At 58.2% G+C, this 13603-nt stretch overlaps 1 protein-coding gene across 1 annotated transcript; it reads right to left on the reverse strand.

Moving 5' to 3' along the window:
• Positions 1-55: 55 nt before the first annotated feature.
• NOC2L (NOC2 like nucleolar associated transcriptional repressor) lies at positions 56-13051 on the reverse strand. The gene is made up of 19 exons (XM_027619807.2): positions 12831-13051; positions 12529-12681; positions 10905-11079; positions 10696-10818; positions 9904-10024; positions 9727-9817; positions 8710-8788; positions 8477-8587; positions 7926-8039; positions 7003-7191; positions 6568-6707; positions 5705-5816; positions 4021-4134; positions 3552-3653; positions 2447-2590; positions 2219-2332; positions 1077-1206; positions 613-708; positions 56-320 (listed from the first exon to the last, which is right to left on the reverse strand). The coding sequence occupies exons 1-19, from the start codon at positions 12854-12856 to the stop codon at positions 124-126; spliced, it is 2331 nt and encodes a 776-aa protein (XP_027475608.1). The 5' UTR covers positions 12857-13051; the 3' UTR covers positions 56-123.
• Between the last annotated feature and the right edge of the window lie 552 nt (positions 13052-13603).

Raw genomic sequence — 13603 nt, forward strand, 5'->3', positions numbered from 1 at the left:
CGGTGCTGGTTTCCATCCCCACAGCCACCACTCCAGGGATCTGCACAGGGCTCGGTACTTTCTGGTCTCTCGTGTTGTAAAAATAAAGCCCCATCCACCATCGACTGCCCTTCCCCCACAGGCTCAGGGCCAGCCAAGAAGCTGCAAGCCCGGCTGCCTGGTGAGGTGGGAGCACTGCACAGCAGTCCCCACAGGTCCCCAGGCTGGCAGCCCCCAGTCCTCCTCAGAGAGCTGCAGATCCTGCAACTCATCCTCTGGTCCCTGGGCCAGCTGCCGCAGCTCCTGAAGGTCCAGGCCCGCCTCTGTGTCTGGGCCTCCATCTGCAGGGAGAGACCAAGGCAACATAAATTCTGCTTTATCAGGAAGAAGCCAGCCTTGAATTCCTATCGCTAATTAATCACAGCCCTAATTAATTTATTGGTACCGCTATTACTGGACCAGCAGGAACACAGCAGCTGGCCCGGCATCCCCAAGGAGGGGTGTGGGCCCAGCTTAGAGCCACAGCCTCCCACCCGATGGCCCTGCCTGCCTACGCCCATGGCAGCCTTGGGCTCCTGGACAGATAGGCTCAAAGGGCCACAGCACTACCCCTCCCCACCAGGAACCACTTACCTTTTGAACTGCCGACCTCTTCCTGGCTGCTACAGCTGCCCTCCTCCTCCTCTGCCTCCTCCACCCTCTGCCAAGCTCTTGGGGACCCAGGCATCCCTGGGGACCAAGGAGAAGAGTCCATGGGAGTGGGCCCGCCAGCAAACGCACACTGGGGGAAGCTAGTGCAGGAAGGTGGGCCAGGTTCACAACCCCACACCCCCCCACCTTTCCCTCAGGCCCCCTTGGGGCAGGTGGAGAGGGCTCCCAAGTGCCCAGCAAAGAGTGGGGGGGTGAGGGAACAAGGTCTGGGGACACGTGTTCCAATTCCAGGAGGCCCTCACCTCAGAGCAAGCAGAGTGTGGGAGAAGGGCCCCAGCAAACGAGCGGTAAGGTGGGAGCTGGCACCCCCTTCTGGTTCCATGAGCTGTCTAAGGAAGCCCTCCAGGTCCACCTTCCCCTTCCCCGCAGGGAGCTCAGGCCCCTACCTCTCTCTGAGAAGTCCATGCTACTGTCTTCTTCACTGTCCCAGTGAAAGAGATCCTTAAATTCCACCCTGTCTTCATTCTTGTCTCCTACCTTCCGCCGCTTTATCTGTGGCAAGTTCAAATCTTCCAGCTGGAAGGACCCGGAATCAGAGTAGGAGGTGAGGGTGGTCAGGTGGCTCTGAGAGCCCCCCCAAGCCTGGTCCCCAACCTGCCCTGTCTCAGCCCTGGGCCCCGCCCTCCACCTCAAGGCTTAGCCCACAGCCGCAGCTAGGTCACACCATGCGTCACGCAGCAAGGACCCTGACCGCAGTTACTGTCTCCCTCTCCCTCGCATTCCCAAAGGCAGGCTCTACCCAAACCCAGTGTCCCTTTATCCAAACCCATTCGCTCCTCCGTTCCCCTCCAAGTGTCGCCTCCCAACCAGTTTTCCATGCAAAGACTCTGCTTGGCCACTTTTTCTGGCCAACTCTTGGTGAGCATCACTGGATAGGACTCCTCGACAGCCGCCCTGCCAGGCAGGTGAGGAGGCCCCAGCCACACACTGGCCACCAAGTGCCGTCAAGGCTACAGTCACGCCCACTGGCTGGAGGCCCAGCTGCAGCCCCTCACCTCTCTGTCTCCAAACCTTCAACCATCAATCCCAGAACAACAGCAGACCCATGATGGTATCAGCGCAAGGACCCAGATACAGACATGCCACTCAGCATGTCCCCTGAAGTCACACCATCCCACACCCACTGGCCAGGCCCAGACTCAGAGGCACAGCCCCTCCTGTGCCTCCCTGCCTATCCTCCTGGTGTCCAAGGTCAGTCTAGCCACTCGCTCCCCCAAAATCCCCAGCCAGTCTGGCCTCCAGGGACTCCTCCTGAGGGTCATGAGAGAAGCCCCCTGATTACCCAGTTCTGCATGATGTCTGCCCCTTCAGAGCGGCCACAGGACAGGCTGCAGCTGCGAACAGGCCCCAGCCATCCTGCTGACATTGCCTCTGGGACAGTCCCCTCCCACAAGCCCCCTTCCCCACTCTGGTCTTAGAAGTCACAGCCAAGGAGCTAGATCCTTGTCTCAGAACAAACCAGGTGGTCACGCCTGCCCATATCCCCCCCGCCAACCCGCCCCCCAGCAAACGTCCCCTGCAGACATACCCGCTCTTTGCCACTGATCTCCAGCTGGATCTCTCGCTCCCTCAGCTTCCGCCACTGGCTGTAGTACTTGGTGAGAGGGGTCCCTTCCTCTCGGGTGTGCTTCTCCCAGGCATCCTGTGGGGAGAGGTTCAGAATCACGTCCCATCCTGAGCAAACCTCCAAAGCCCAGTCCTGCACTGACTAGTACCCTCAGGCAGTGCCACCCACCCTCGCGAGCTCCCAACTGACCACCGCGTGCTGATCGGCCACACCGAAGGAGGCCCCCTGGCGGCGGCTGCAGATGTATCCTGCGTTCTCCTGCACCTTCTCCAGCAGCTGGTGCAGCTGCCGGCAGTAGGTGGCCACCTTGCACTCCCGGAGGAACGACTTCAGCTGCAGAAGGAAGGGGGGCTCAGTCAGGGTCCAGACACAGGCCTGCTCTGCACCCCACAATCTGTCTGGGTCACACATGACCACAGGGAGGCGGTGGGGGAGCAGGGAACATGGGTTCATGTGTCTCACAGCCCAAGTGCACATGTCTGGCCTTGGGGAGCCCTAGTGCACACAGCTGGGGAGTGGGGCCCAAGCACACACAGCGGACTGTGGGGAAGGGGGCGCTGCATGACCGCTGTTGCCAGGGCCTATGGGGGCTGGAGAGCAGATGGCCCATCCCATAGGCCAGGCAGAGGCACGGAGGCCACAGTGGGGCAGCATGGATCTACCCTCCAGGTCAAATCCCACTCTCCGCCTGTCTCTGTAAATAAAGCTGTATTGGTACATGTCCACACTCAGTCACGTATGCCTTTCTGTGGGTTTTTTGTACATCGGCTCGAAGACCTGAGCAGCTGTGAGAAACCACATGACTGTAAAGTCTAGAGTACTTACCCTTTGACTCTACCAGAACAGTTTGCTAAGCCCTGTTCCAGACTATGATCCCTGGGACCTGGAGTCCAGAAATAAAGCCCTGCATACACAGCCACACCTGTCCCTGGATGGGCCTCTGAGCCAGTGCAGTTCTGGTCCGAGCAGCCCCACCCCTACTCACCAAGCAGGCCTACAACTGTGCTGGGCTGCTTCTGCCCACCAGGGCCAGACAGGGACAGGCAGTGCCACCTCGCCCTTCCCGTGAGAGGCACCTGCCTCCTTGAGATGGGAAACATCTGGGCTGAAAGCAAACAGACCTCTGACAGAGGTTAAGGTTCTGCTACTGGCCCTGTGTGGCTGTGACAAGGATGCCTCCCTCTAGTCACTATATAAATGGGGAGCTGAGCCCATTAAGACAGCTTCGTCTGCTATATGGCAGGCCGTCGAGGGATCTGCGAAGGGAAGGGGGACCTAGACAGTGGGTACACACCTGCAGGATGGCGGGCAGCGCCAGTTCAGGGAACGCAATGCTGTGGGCCTGGCTGTGCAGGTATTCCAGGATGAGGTCATACAGCTGCTCCACCAGGCCATCCTGAGGCAGCAGGGAAGAAAGGAGAATGTCAGGGATGGGAAGATGGGAGCTCAGCGCTTTTCCAGAGCAGTCCAATGTGTCCTTTCACTTTCCAGGGTGGAAATCGGAGGATGTGACTCCACAGCCTCCCCAAAAGCCACACTCACACTCAGTGTAGCTGAGGCCAAGGAACACTGCTCCCCCCCCACCCCAAAAGACCCATGAAGGTCCGTACAAACTCTGGAGGACAGCGAGCCCCCTCCCATCCACGCTCATCTGACTCCTGTCACCCTACACACTGACCTCAGTGCCCTATGACATCCGGCTGTGACCCCCACCCAAGGCATTTCCCCAAACCCCTCCACAGGAGGCCTGAGGCCAACCTCACCCGGTACGCCTTCTCCTGCAGGTTGACTTTGGACAGCTTCAGGATCACGGTGAAGTTGATGGGCTTGGAGCTCATGCGCCCCGGCCTCTTATTGAAGTCGACCTGCTGGAAAATCTGTCCCAAGACCACATCAGCCCGGCCTGCTGTGCCTCATGCCTCACTGGACCACACACTCTACCCATACCCGGGGTCCCTAGAGACCCATTTTGGAACCAGGGACAAGCAGCCACATGCAGGGCCAGTCCCGTGGCCCACAGATCCCCTGCCTTGCAGAACTCTGGCCTCCAAGGGAGTCACTTTACCCCAGACTGGATCTGGCCGATAGGAGTAGAACCAAGAGCACACACATGCTACCGCCTCTCTCCGAAAACCAAAGAAAGGCCCTTCCTTTACACAGCCGCTGTCACTGCAACGTTCTCACCCGTGACTGCACCCCCGAGGCCTGGTGCCAACCCCAGGCCTGCATCCCTGGGAGGATCTCAGACAAGGGCCTGGGAAGCAACCACTCCCTCATCCTCCACAGAGACCACAGGCTATGCACATCGGCCTCCGCCTCTTGGAGAAGCCCACTCCTAGGTCCGAAGGCTGAAGGCTGCGGGGTGCCGTGGGGCAGCAGAGTGGGAGCCAAGCCCCTCCTCACCACCCCTGCACAGAGGTGATCCACGATGTTGTTCTGAAGGAGACGGGTGGCCGACACCAAAGATATCAGAGCTGGGGATGATGGTTCCCAGCTGAGCTCAACACAACTCCAGATGAAAATCACCCATGACTATGGTAATAACAAACTGTTTTCCTAAGGGAACACTGCCCTTTCTCAAACCCGGCTCAGCCTGGGGCGCCGGGGGGGGGGGGGGGAATCGCTGCTCTCAAAACCCCTTCCCACCCACCCAGGAAGGGCAGGGCAGAAACTGCCACCTGACTTGTTTTTTCTGGGAAGGAGAGACCTGCACCCCTGGGCATGAAGGGACATGCCAAGCAGAGCTGAAGCAGGGGTCAGTCAGTATGAGAGCTGTGCTAAATTAAAAGAAATCAGAATAGGAACCCTCCAGGGGCTCCCTTCTCTCTCCTACTTGGTCAGAGATACAGAGCACAGCCCTATGACACACAGCACACGCCACACTGAGACACTCATCCAGCCCCTCCAGCGGTGGGTGGTACTAAGCCCTCTCTGATAGGGAGATGTGAAGTCCTAAGTATATGGTGGGCTGGAGCCTAACCCCTACTGGGTTTCTGGGCTTTAGTCGAACCACCTTTCCCTACCTAAGCTACACGCATGTGCAGGCATGCACGTGTGCACATACACACAAATGCACATAGGAGTGTGCAGGAAAAGAAATGCAGCTTTGGAATCAGACCTAGACTTCTGGCCCAGCTCTCCTGGTCCTTGTAATAGACCAGACAGACCCAAGTGTGTCCTAAAACCAGCTCCCTCAGGCCAGCCCTGCAGGGCAGCTGCCCGTGTCCTCACTGCCACTCTAGCCCACCAACACACACCACCAGCTTGGGCAGCTGGCAAGGCACTGCACAGAGCGGTGCCCTCCCAGAACCTGCTCTACAAATGAGAAAACCAGCACTTGGGAAGTACATTATCTCAGAACACACGGTCCGCATACGGCAAGAAGGGCCTCCGAGGACAGCACAGAGGCAATGGACCACCCCACCCCGGTGGCGGGTACCCTCTCACCTCCAGCAGGAAGGGCAGCACTGGGATGAAGGTGCCAGTACTCTCCGAGAGCAGCGTCAGAGCACGCACGCAGTGCATGCGCAGGGGGTAGAAGCGGGCAGTGGGGACCAGCCTGGGAGCGTGAGAAGGCAAGGGTGAGCAGAGGCCTGAGCCTCAGAGACCCCACAAACCACCCGCCTGGCCTGGCTGCCCATGACCCATTCCCACCCGTGGGGTTCTAACCTCATTTCTGTCAGGGTCAGTTTAGCCACACCTGCCCCTTCTGATTCCTCCAGACAGAACACGGCAGAACAAAGGCCCCGACTGAAATCCTGGTCTTAAGGACCTGTCTCCTCACTCAATTGTCAGGGTAAGGAAACACCCCAAACGACTTTTGACTTAATTTCATTTTAATGCAGGAGGGTGGCAAAGGGACATGGCTCACTCAAGACTTCCTTTCTTCCCTGCTCTGAGCTTTCAAGGCTCCCCCTTCAGGAGCTCAGGGGCGACCCCTCCTGGCCAACAATGGCAGGCGCCCGCCACATGCAGCTCCTCCACCCCAACAGACCAAAGCTCAGGAGTCACAACTGACCTGTGGCCTATCGCGCAGCCCTGCTCTGTCCAAGAATCAATTCCTTCCAACTGCACATAGCCCCTTCTACCCAGCATCACCCAGAACACACGAGTCTGGGACGGTGGACCACAGACTGCACCACCCCCAGTCCCTCCTCAGGCGCTGCCAAGTAACAGACCCCAGGGTCCAGGGATCGTCCAGACCCTCCTGAAGAAGCAGGATGGCCTCCCTGGCCCCTGAGGATGCCTCCCTTGTAGCCCTGACCCTGACCTCCCTCGGCCCTCGGGGCGACCCTGCCCACCCAACTCACTTGATGCAGCCGATTACCACCTGGGAGAGGGGGTAGATCAAGGGCTGGAGGGCTTCACTGGGGCAGACCGTGCTGAGCGCGCGGCACCACAGGTACAGGCAATGCACGAACTGCCAGTTGTACACCGACTGGTATGTCTCCTGGGCAGAGCGAAGTCCATCTCCAGGTCAGTGCAGGGCTCCTGGAACGGCCCAGCTCTTCCTCACCCACCATGTGCACAGGATCCCAGCCAGCAGCGGCACTGTGCCCACCTACCCAACCTCCCCCCTCCACCGGCCACCTATTCCCAAAGCCCCCACCAGCAAGGACCCTGATCTCACCAAGATGCTAGGCTGTCTCTCCCAAGAGAATGAGGCTTCCAGGAGGCCCCAGGCCCTCAGCCGCGTCAGGCTGGGGCCACACACCCCCCCCCACCCCACAAGCACAACCACACACCTTCTTGCATGTGGTCATGGCATTGCGCAGGTGGATGGCGAGCTGGCGGATGTAGAGGAAGGCGTGCTGGTAGGTGATGCCAGTGTCCAGGGCAAGCAGTTCGGTCAGGGTCCGCTGCATGAAGCTGATGAAGGGCAGGGTGCTGGGAGAGGTGAACTTGCAGTTCCTCACGTACGTGATGTACATTTGCTGCCAGAAAGACCCCAGTCAGAGCCACCTGAGCTCCCAGGGCCCTGGGTACCTACCACCCAGCTCTAAGCCGCCACCAGACACCTGGGCCTCTCCTTTATAGCTGCTGCCTCGGCGGGAACCAGTCTGGCCATGTCTGCTGCAGACCCCTCTCTCCACATGGCACCTGCTCCTTGGGCCCCTGCTACCGTTCTGCCTCCACATGTATACACCCACCAATCCCATACAAAGTTTGCAGTGCCAAGAGGAGGGGTCCTGTAGGTACGGTGGGGTGCCAAGGAAGCTGCAGCATGAATAACTGCAGGAAAAGGCAAGAACACCACGGAGGGACTGGGAAGGAGGGAGGCAGAAAAGCCCCAGCTATGTGCCAGGCCTTTGCAGGTGTTTCTCTAGAAACACTCCGTGTGGGACTCCGTGTGGGAAAGGCCACCCCAAGCTTGCAGCCGGACCCCATCCCTCTCCACACCTGATGTCCTCATCCACTGAGGGAAAGAGCTGTGCAGAGTAGTCCATGTGGAGCCCCAGGGGGCCAAGAGCTCCCATCCCTGTCACGGTCCCCAACTTCTCAGGGAGGGAACTGTGATGACAGCGTGGGTCAGCCCAGAGCCACAGTGCCAACAAAGGGTACCAACCACAAGGGCAGCTCTCCAGCCCTCAGGCCAAGACTTTCAGCCCAGACCCTGATGGACAGACTCGGGAGCACTAGAGGCAGGAGCCCTGGGCCTGAGGACTACCTTGAGGACAGGACTCAGGAAGACGTCCTTCTTGTGCCGGCAGACCTTGACAAGGACCAGGAAGGCCAGTACACGCAATGTCTCTTCACCTGTGCTCCACAGGACCACCATCCTCTGCGGAAGGCAAGATGTCACTGCCTGCCCCAGCCTCCCCAAGCCCACCCAGAGGCCCCTGCAGTCACTGCTGGGAGACAGCCTTTCCCAAAGCACCTCAGGAGAGAAGCACTCAGAACTCATTTAGGGAGTAACAAAACATAAAACTAACCCTGTGAAGGCAGTACCACAAAAACACACGATGCCCATATCCAGAAACGCACATTAGAAAACAACAAAAGTACGTCTTCATTTCTCGTCAGAAACCTCAGGAAGCTGCCACCTCACGTGACTGGTCTTGCAGCCCCAAGAGCAGAGAGCTGACGGAGACAGAACCCAAGCAAGGGCAGGGTGGGGACGGGCGCAGGTGCCGCCTGCACTCTGGCTAGGAGTGGGGCATGTCTGAGGGGTAGTGGCACGCACCCCCCATCCCACCGATAGAGCGAGGGGCCGCGCACCTTGAGCAGTGCGCGGCACTGCTTGGGGAAGGTCAGGTAGTACGACACGGAACTGCTGACATGCTGGAGCACAGCTGCTGTTACCGTTGCCTCCGCTACGCAGGCCACCAGCTGGGGAAGCAGGAGTGTGCTGTGAGGGGCCACGCACATGTGGGCAACAAGGAAGGACCGGACCACGAGATGTGGCCAGGCCCCATGGAACACGGCAGGCCCTCTCCCCGCCGGAACTGCACCTGTATAACTGAGCTCAGGTAAACCTTGATGTCCAGCCGGAGCTTCCCCCACAGCGGGCTGCTGGACGGCTGCAGCGCCCTGCAGAGAGACCAAACCCACACCCGTCTGAGTGAACCCCCACACTGCACGCTTTCCGCCAAAACCCACCACCCTTCATGGTGACTGCTCTCTCAGTGCAGCGGCCCCCTTCATGCAACAGTCCATGCCTGACCAATGCCAGCACCACCCTCACCTGTCTGTCAGCTTCCCTGCCCCCTTCAGACAGAGCCACCTCCACAAGGCTGCCCCCTCCCGATCACGAGTCCAGCCCTGGCAACTTCCACCAGACCCAGATAACTCCTGTGTCCAGGTCCGCCACTGCCCCATACCTCCCTTTCAGGTAGTGACGGCAGGACCCTTCCCTAGAGTCTTCTTTCTTCCTCTGCAAGGTGTCTGGGGGTAGTCTGACCCTTCAGGCTCTTACTACCTCCTGGTCATGTGGCTGCATGACCCTCCCAGGCAAACGTCCCTCCCCTTCTACCAAAGGTCTGCCGCTCTTCTCTCCCCTCTGAAGACTCTTCACAGCCTCCTCCACTCAATGTACCTCTAATGTGGAGCTTAAGGTTCTCAAACTAGCTTTGAAGAGGCACCTACCTATGGGCACACACACCTCCCAGAGCAAACAGCAAAGGAGTGGACAAGATACTCATTTAAAGAGAGAAAAAGAGAACAAAAAAGAGAGAATCCTGACCTAGAAAACTAGTGGTGCAAAGCCAAGCACACACTCTGGGCCCCCTAAAAAATTCTGGGTAGAGGGTGTACCTTCTCATAAAGAAAAGAGAAAGAAAGAAGGACAAAGCCACCCGACTGGCCCTGAGTGCCCAGCCTCTCCCGGGAACCCTGCAAAGGGCCTGGCTCTATCTTCAACATCCCTCTATCCTGGCTGAGTCTAGAGAGGACCCCTAGATCACAAGGCCTCTGGCTTCCCCAGCGCAGGGGCCCGACTACGCCTCCCTACCTCCCCTCTTCCCTTTCACCTGCTACTGTCCTTTGGGACTTTTCCAAACAGCAACTTCTGGAGACAGCCAAAGAGATCTCGAATGCAGAAGGTAACCAGGGCGTTGAACACTGCAATAGAGGGACCACAGATTCCATTCACAGGGCCGAAGATGGAGGAGAGAGGCTGTATCCCATGTCCTCTCACCCCAGCTCACCAGCACTGTCCGTGACCTGGAATTTGCTGGCTTCGGCACCTTCTTGGTCTCCTTGGGTGGTGACCACAGCAGCTCGGAATGCCTGCACAACTTCGTGGAACAGCTTCGGAGTAAGGTGATGCTAAAGGGGTTAAGAGGACCCAAAATGTTGGGGGAGAAATCAGCTGTGTCAGACAGAGCATGAGGCAACCAGAGCTCCAGAAACCTGCTCTATGAGAGAATGGCGCCCCTCGCCCACATTCTGAGATGTGGAAGCAGTGTTATGGAGCCACATTCAGGGAACAAAAAAAGGAGTCCAGAATGTTCCTGGAAGGGCAGGGAGCCTGGCTCAGGGCCATAGGGGAGAGGCTGAGGGTCCCAGATCTGGATGGTGACCTGTGACAGGTGGTATCTAGAATTCTCCCCCTGTCCTTTCTTTTTCCTGCAGAAACCAATGCAAAACCCTGGGAAGAAGGGCTCTGGCTCCACTGACTGGCAAAGGCACAGAGACTATGTCTTGCCCACAGTGGATTTCAGGCAGCAGGGAGCCTGAGACAGAAATTGAGGGGAAGAGAGCAGGAGAGCCCCTAGACTCTCTGACTGAAGGACAGAATGCAATCCTGGAGCCTCTCAGCATAAAGAAAGAATTAAGTGAGATTCTCTGGTGCTAAAGAGGACTCCAGTGCCAGTGCTCAGAGAAGGGCTCCTCCCAACTGCACAGACCCAAGCAACTGAAATGAGGCCAGCGCAGACTCCGAAAGCAGGGTGGGGGCGGTGGGGGTGTCCAATTGCCCACCCTATGCCACTCCTCACCTTTGCTGCCTGCTTCCATCTCTCAACCATCACAAGGGTCACAGGAGTAGAATCTCTTCTCTTCCCCTTCAGTCCTCTGGGGACCCCATCCCCATCTGCATCTTCCCCCTCCACACTTGCTTCCTGCACCAGACAGAGGGCCAGGCTGCAGCAGGATGTAGAGGCCATAAGTGTGGCCCTGCCCCCACCAATTCTGCCTAGGCCCTCACTTCCAGCGTATCTGGCAGAGAGTGGAGCTGCTCCTCTTCATCCTCAGTGCTGTCTGAATCACTAAAGTTCAGCAGGCTCTGGTCATTCTCCTGTAGGAACTTGTAGAACTCGGGATCTTTGTCCTTCAGCCGAGAGAGCTGGTCCTTATGCTCAGATGCTCGACCTTTATGCCGGCTGAGAAGGTGGGGGCATCAAGTACAATGGATAGGCACAGCCCACAGGGGTCGGGGAAATGGGATGAGGCTTCCTGTCCTCCACACTGTAAGCTTGCCAGCCTCCACAGAGAAGCTACAGGGCTTGGTCTGCAACCTCCGCAACAGCTACCAACAACCAAGGCAGGGGGATTTCCAGTGTTAAGTTTTCAGCAGATCCCCCCTCCCCTAAACTCCAGACTCACATATCCAACAGCCTCTCTACACACGCTTCAACACCTGCATTTCAAACCCGACACGTACAACACTGAACTTGTGGTTCTCCCAAACTTGCTCTGCTGGCACACTGCTCCATCTCAGGTGTCGGTAACCCTATCTTTCCAGGTACTCAAGTGAAAGACAGCCTCTCTACCTCTTACGCCCAGCATGCAAAGTGCCATGAGGTCTCATCGGCAAAACCCCTTCAAAGCCCCTCATGCCTCCTCTTAAACCAGCACCATCCCTCAGTTCTCCCAATTACCACCAGTGGTCTCTCCCTGTCTCCGTACCCACCAACTCCAAGCTATTCTCAACACAGCAACCCCAGGGGCCCTTTGCGGTAATGCCACGTGACACCCTTTCACAGCTCAAAACCCTGAGACAGCTTCCCATTGTACTGGGATGTCTTATAAATGGCCTGCAAGGTCTGACTCCACCATCACCTCTCCAGGTTCACCTCCTACTACTCTCCCCCTCGCTCCTCCTTAGACACTCACCTGTGTGAGACCCGCCCCCACTTCAGGAGCTCTGCGGCTCCTGACCTGAAACACCACAGTATTCTTCCCCGTCTGCACGACTTCCTCCCTCAGGCCTCCGTTCAACTACCACCTCCGCAAAGGCCCTTCTCCACCAGGCAGCAACAGGAACCCCCCAGTATGCTCCCTACTTAACTAACCCTTTGTGTTTGTCTTTACTGTTTGCCACGCTTCTCTCTCCTAACCGACCGCACGTCTGATTCAGCCTCTGCATGAGCTCTTCTAGACCGGAAAAGGGCCCTTTCATGACGCACCAACGTATGCCCACCACCTAAAACAAGGTTTGCCGGGGGCGCCTGACGCTTGCGGGTCGGCTCAGCTCGTGATCTCGGGTAGAGGGCTCCGCACTCAGCGGGGAGGCTACTTGAGATTCTTTCTCCCCTCCCTCTGCCCCTGCCCCTGCCCCCCCGGGCCCCCCGCGCGCGGTTTCTCCCCCTCTCCTCTAAAGAATCTTTTAAAAAATACGAGTAAATAAAAAAAGGCTCGTCATAGAGCAAGGCCTCAGCAAACACTGGAAGAAAGACTGAATAAGCCGAAGGGTCTGCGGGAAGGGTCGGAGGTCCCTGGGGTTCAGTCCTGAGGCCCCAGGAGTGGTCACCATCCAGCTGATGGGGTGGGGCCAGGGCAGTGGACAGGGTCTGGCTTTACAGACGTCCCAAGGGAGACGCTCCTCTCACCTGGACGAGGGGCTCCCCCCCAGCCCATCCAGTCTCCGGTCGGCTCCAAACCCCGCCCGCGTCTCGGCTGCTGCGGCTCCTTCGGACTCCGACTCCGACTCCGAATCAAAGCCCGAAGCCCAGAACTCGTCCACTGTCAGTTCTGCCAGGCGCCTGCGGGTCACGACGTCGCAGTCAGGGCTCCCCGCCGGCCCGGCATGCCCCTGCCCTGCTGCACCAGGAACACGGAGATGCACAAGGAGAGCCCCTTGGGTAGAAGCACCCACCGGAAGGCCGAATCGGTCCTCAGACCCTCAACTCACCGCTTGCCTCCCCGCGCCGCCGCCATTATTGCCAGACAGCAGCGTGCGCCCCACTTCCGGCCCCAGAAGGCCGTCCGTCAGCCGCACTTCCTCCGGGCCGGCCCCGCCCTCGGGCCCGCCCCGCCGCGCCCCACTGGTGGCTTTAAGTTTCTCTAACGGTGGCTCTGGTGGCATCCAGGCGGGAGGGCGCATTCACATCCTCTGTGCTCCGGGCTCCCAGGGTGGCAGGCCGGATGCAGGCTAACGGCGCAGGCCTGGTTCAGTCACGGTTCCCGCACACATCGCCGAGTGTCGGGCTGTAGATCTCGAAAATCGGGCAGGACTGCATAGGGTGGAACCCTGACCTGCTGCTCACAAATCTGTGTCCTTCCCGGTACGAGGCAGTAATAACGGCACCTATCTGAGGGAAGGCGAGGCACGGGACCTGGGGCATCCTCTCCCGGCCCTGCCCACAGCCTCCCCAGAGCTCCATAAGCACGTGCTGGTGGGGATGTCAATGCACGACAAAATGCATCCAGGTGAAAACATTTGACACACAGGACTTCTATGCAAAGAGCTCTTACAAATCAATAATAAAGAGCCAACAGTCTAGCAGGAAAAGCAGTCTAGTAGAATAGGCAATGCCATAGCGAGGGCAATTTGCCAAAAAAAAAAAAAATGATACTCTGATGGCCAGGACGGTCTCGACTGGATCAAATGAGGATCAGAACGATGAGAGTCACTTCTACTTCACTGGACAGTCCACAGCAAGGGGTGGGGGGCAGTGGACAGAT

This window comes from Zalophus californianus, chromosome 4, assembly GCF_009762305.2.
Source record: "Zalophus californianus isolate mZalCal1 chromosome 4, mZalCal1.pri.v2, whole genome shotgun sequence".
In the NCBI taxonomy this organism is placed as follows: domain Eukaryota; kingdom Metazoa; phylum Chordata; class Mammalia; order Carnivora; family Otariidae; genus Zalophus; species Zalophus californianus.

Bases quoted from the DNA above. Each gene is read 5' to 3' on its own strand.
- NOC2L (XM_027619807.2), bottom strand. From the start codon at position 12,856: ATGGCGGCGGCGCGGGGAGGCAAGCG. The intron at 9,818-9,903 runs GTGAGCTGGGGT...CCTCTATTGCAG, and splicing joins CCAGGTCACGGACAGTGCTG to TGTTCAACGCCCTGGTTACC. The intron at 3,654-4,020 runs GTGAGGTTGGCC...CTGCTGCCTCAG, and splicing joins TGCAGGAGAAGGCGTACCGG to GATGGCCTGGTGGAGCAGCT.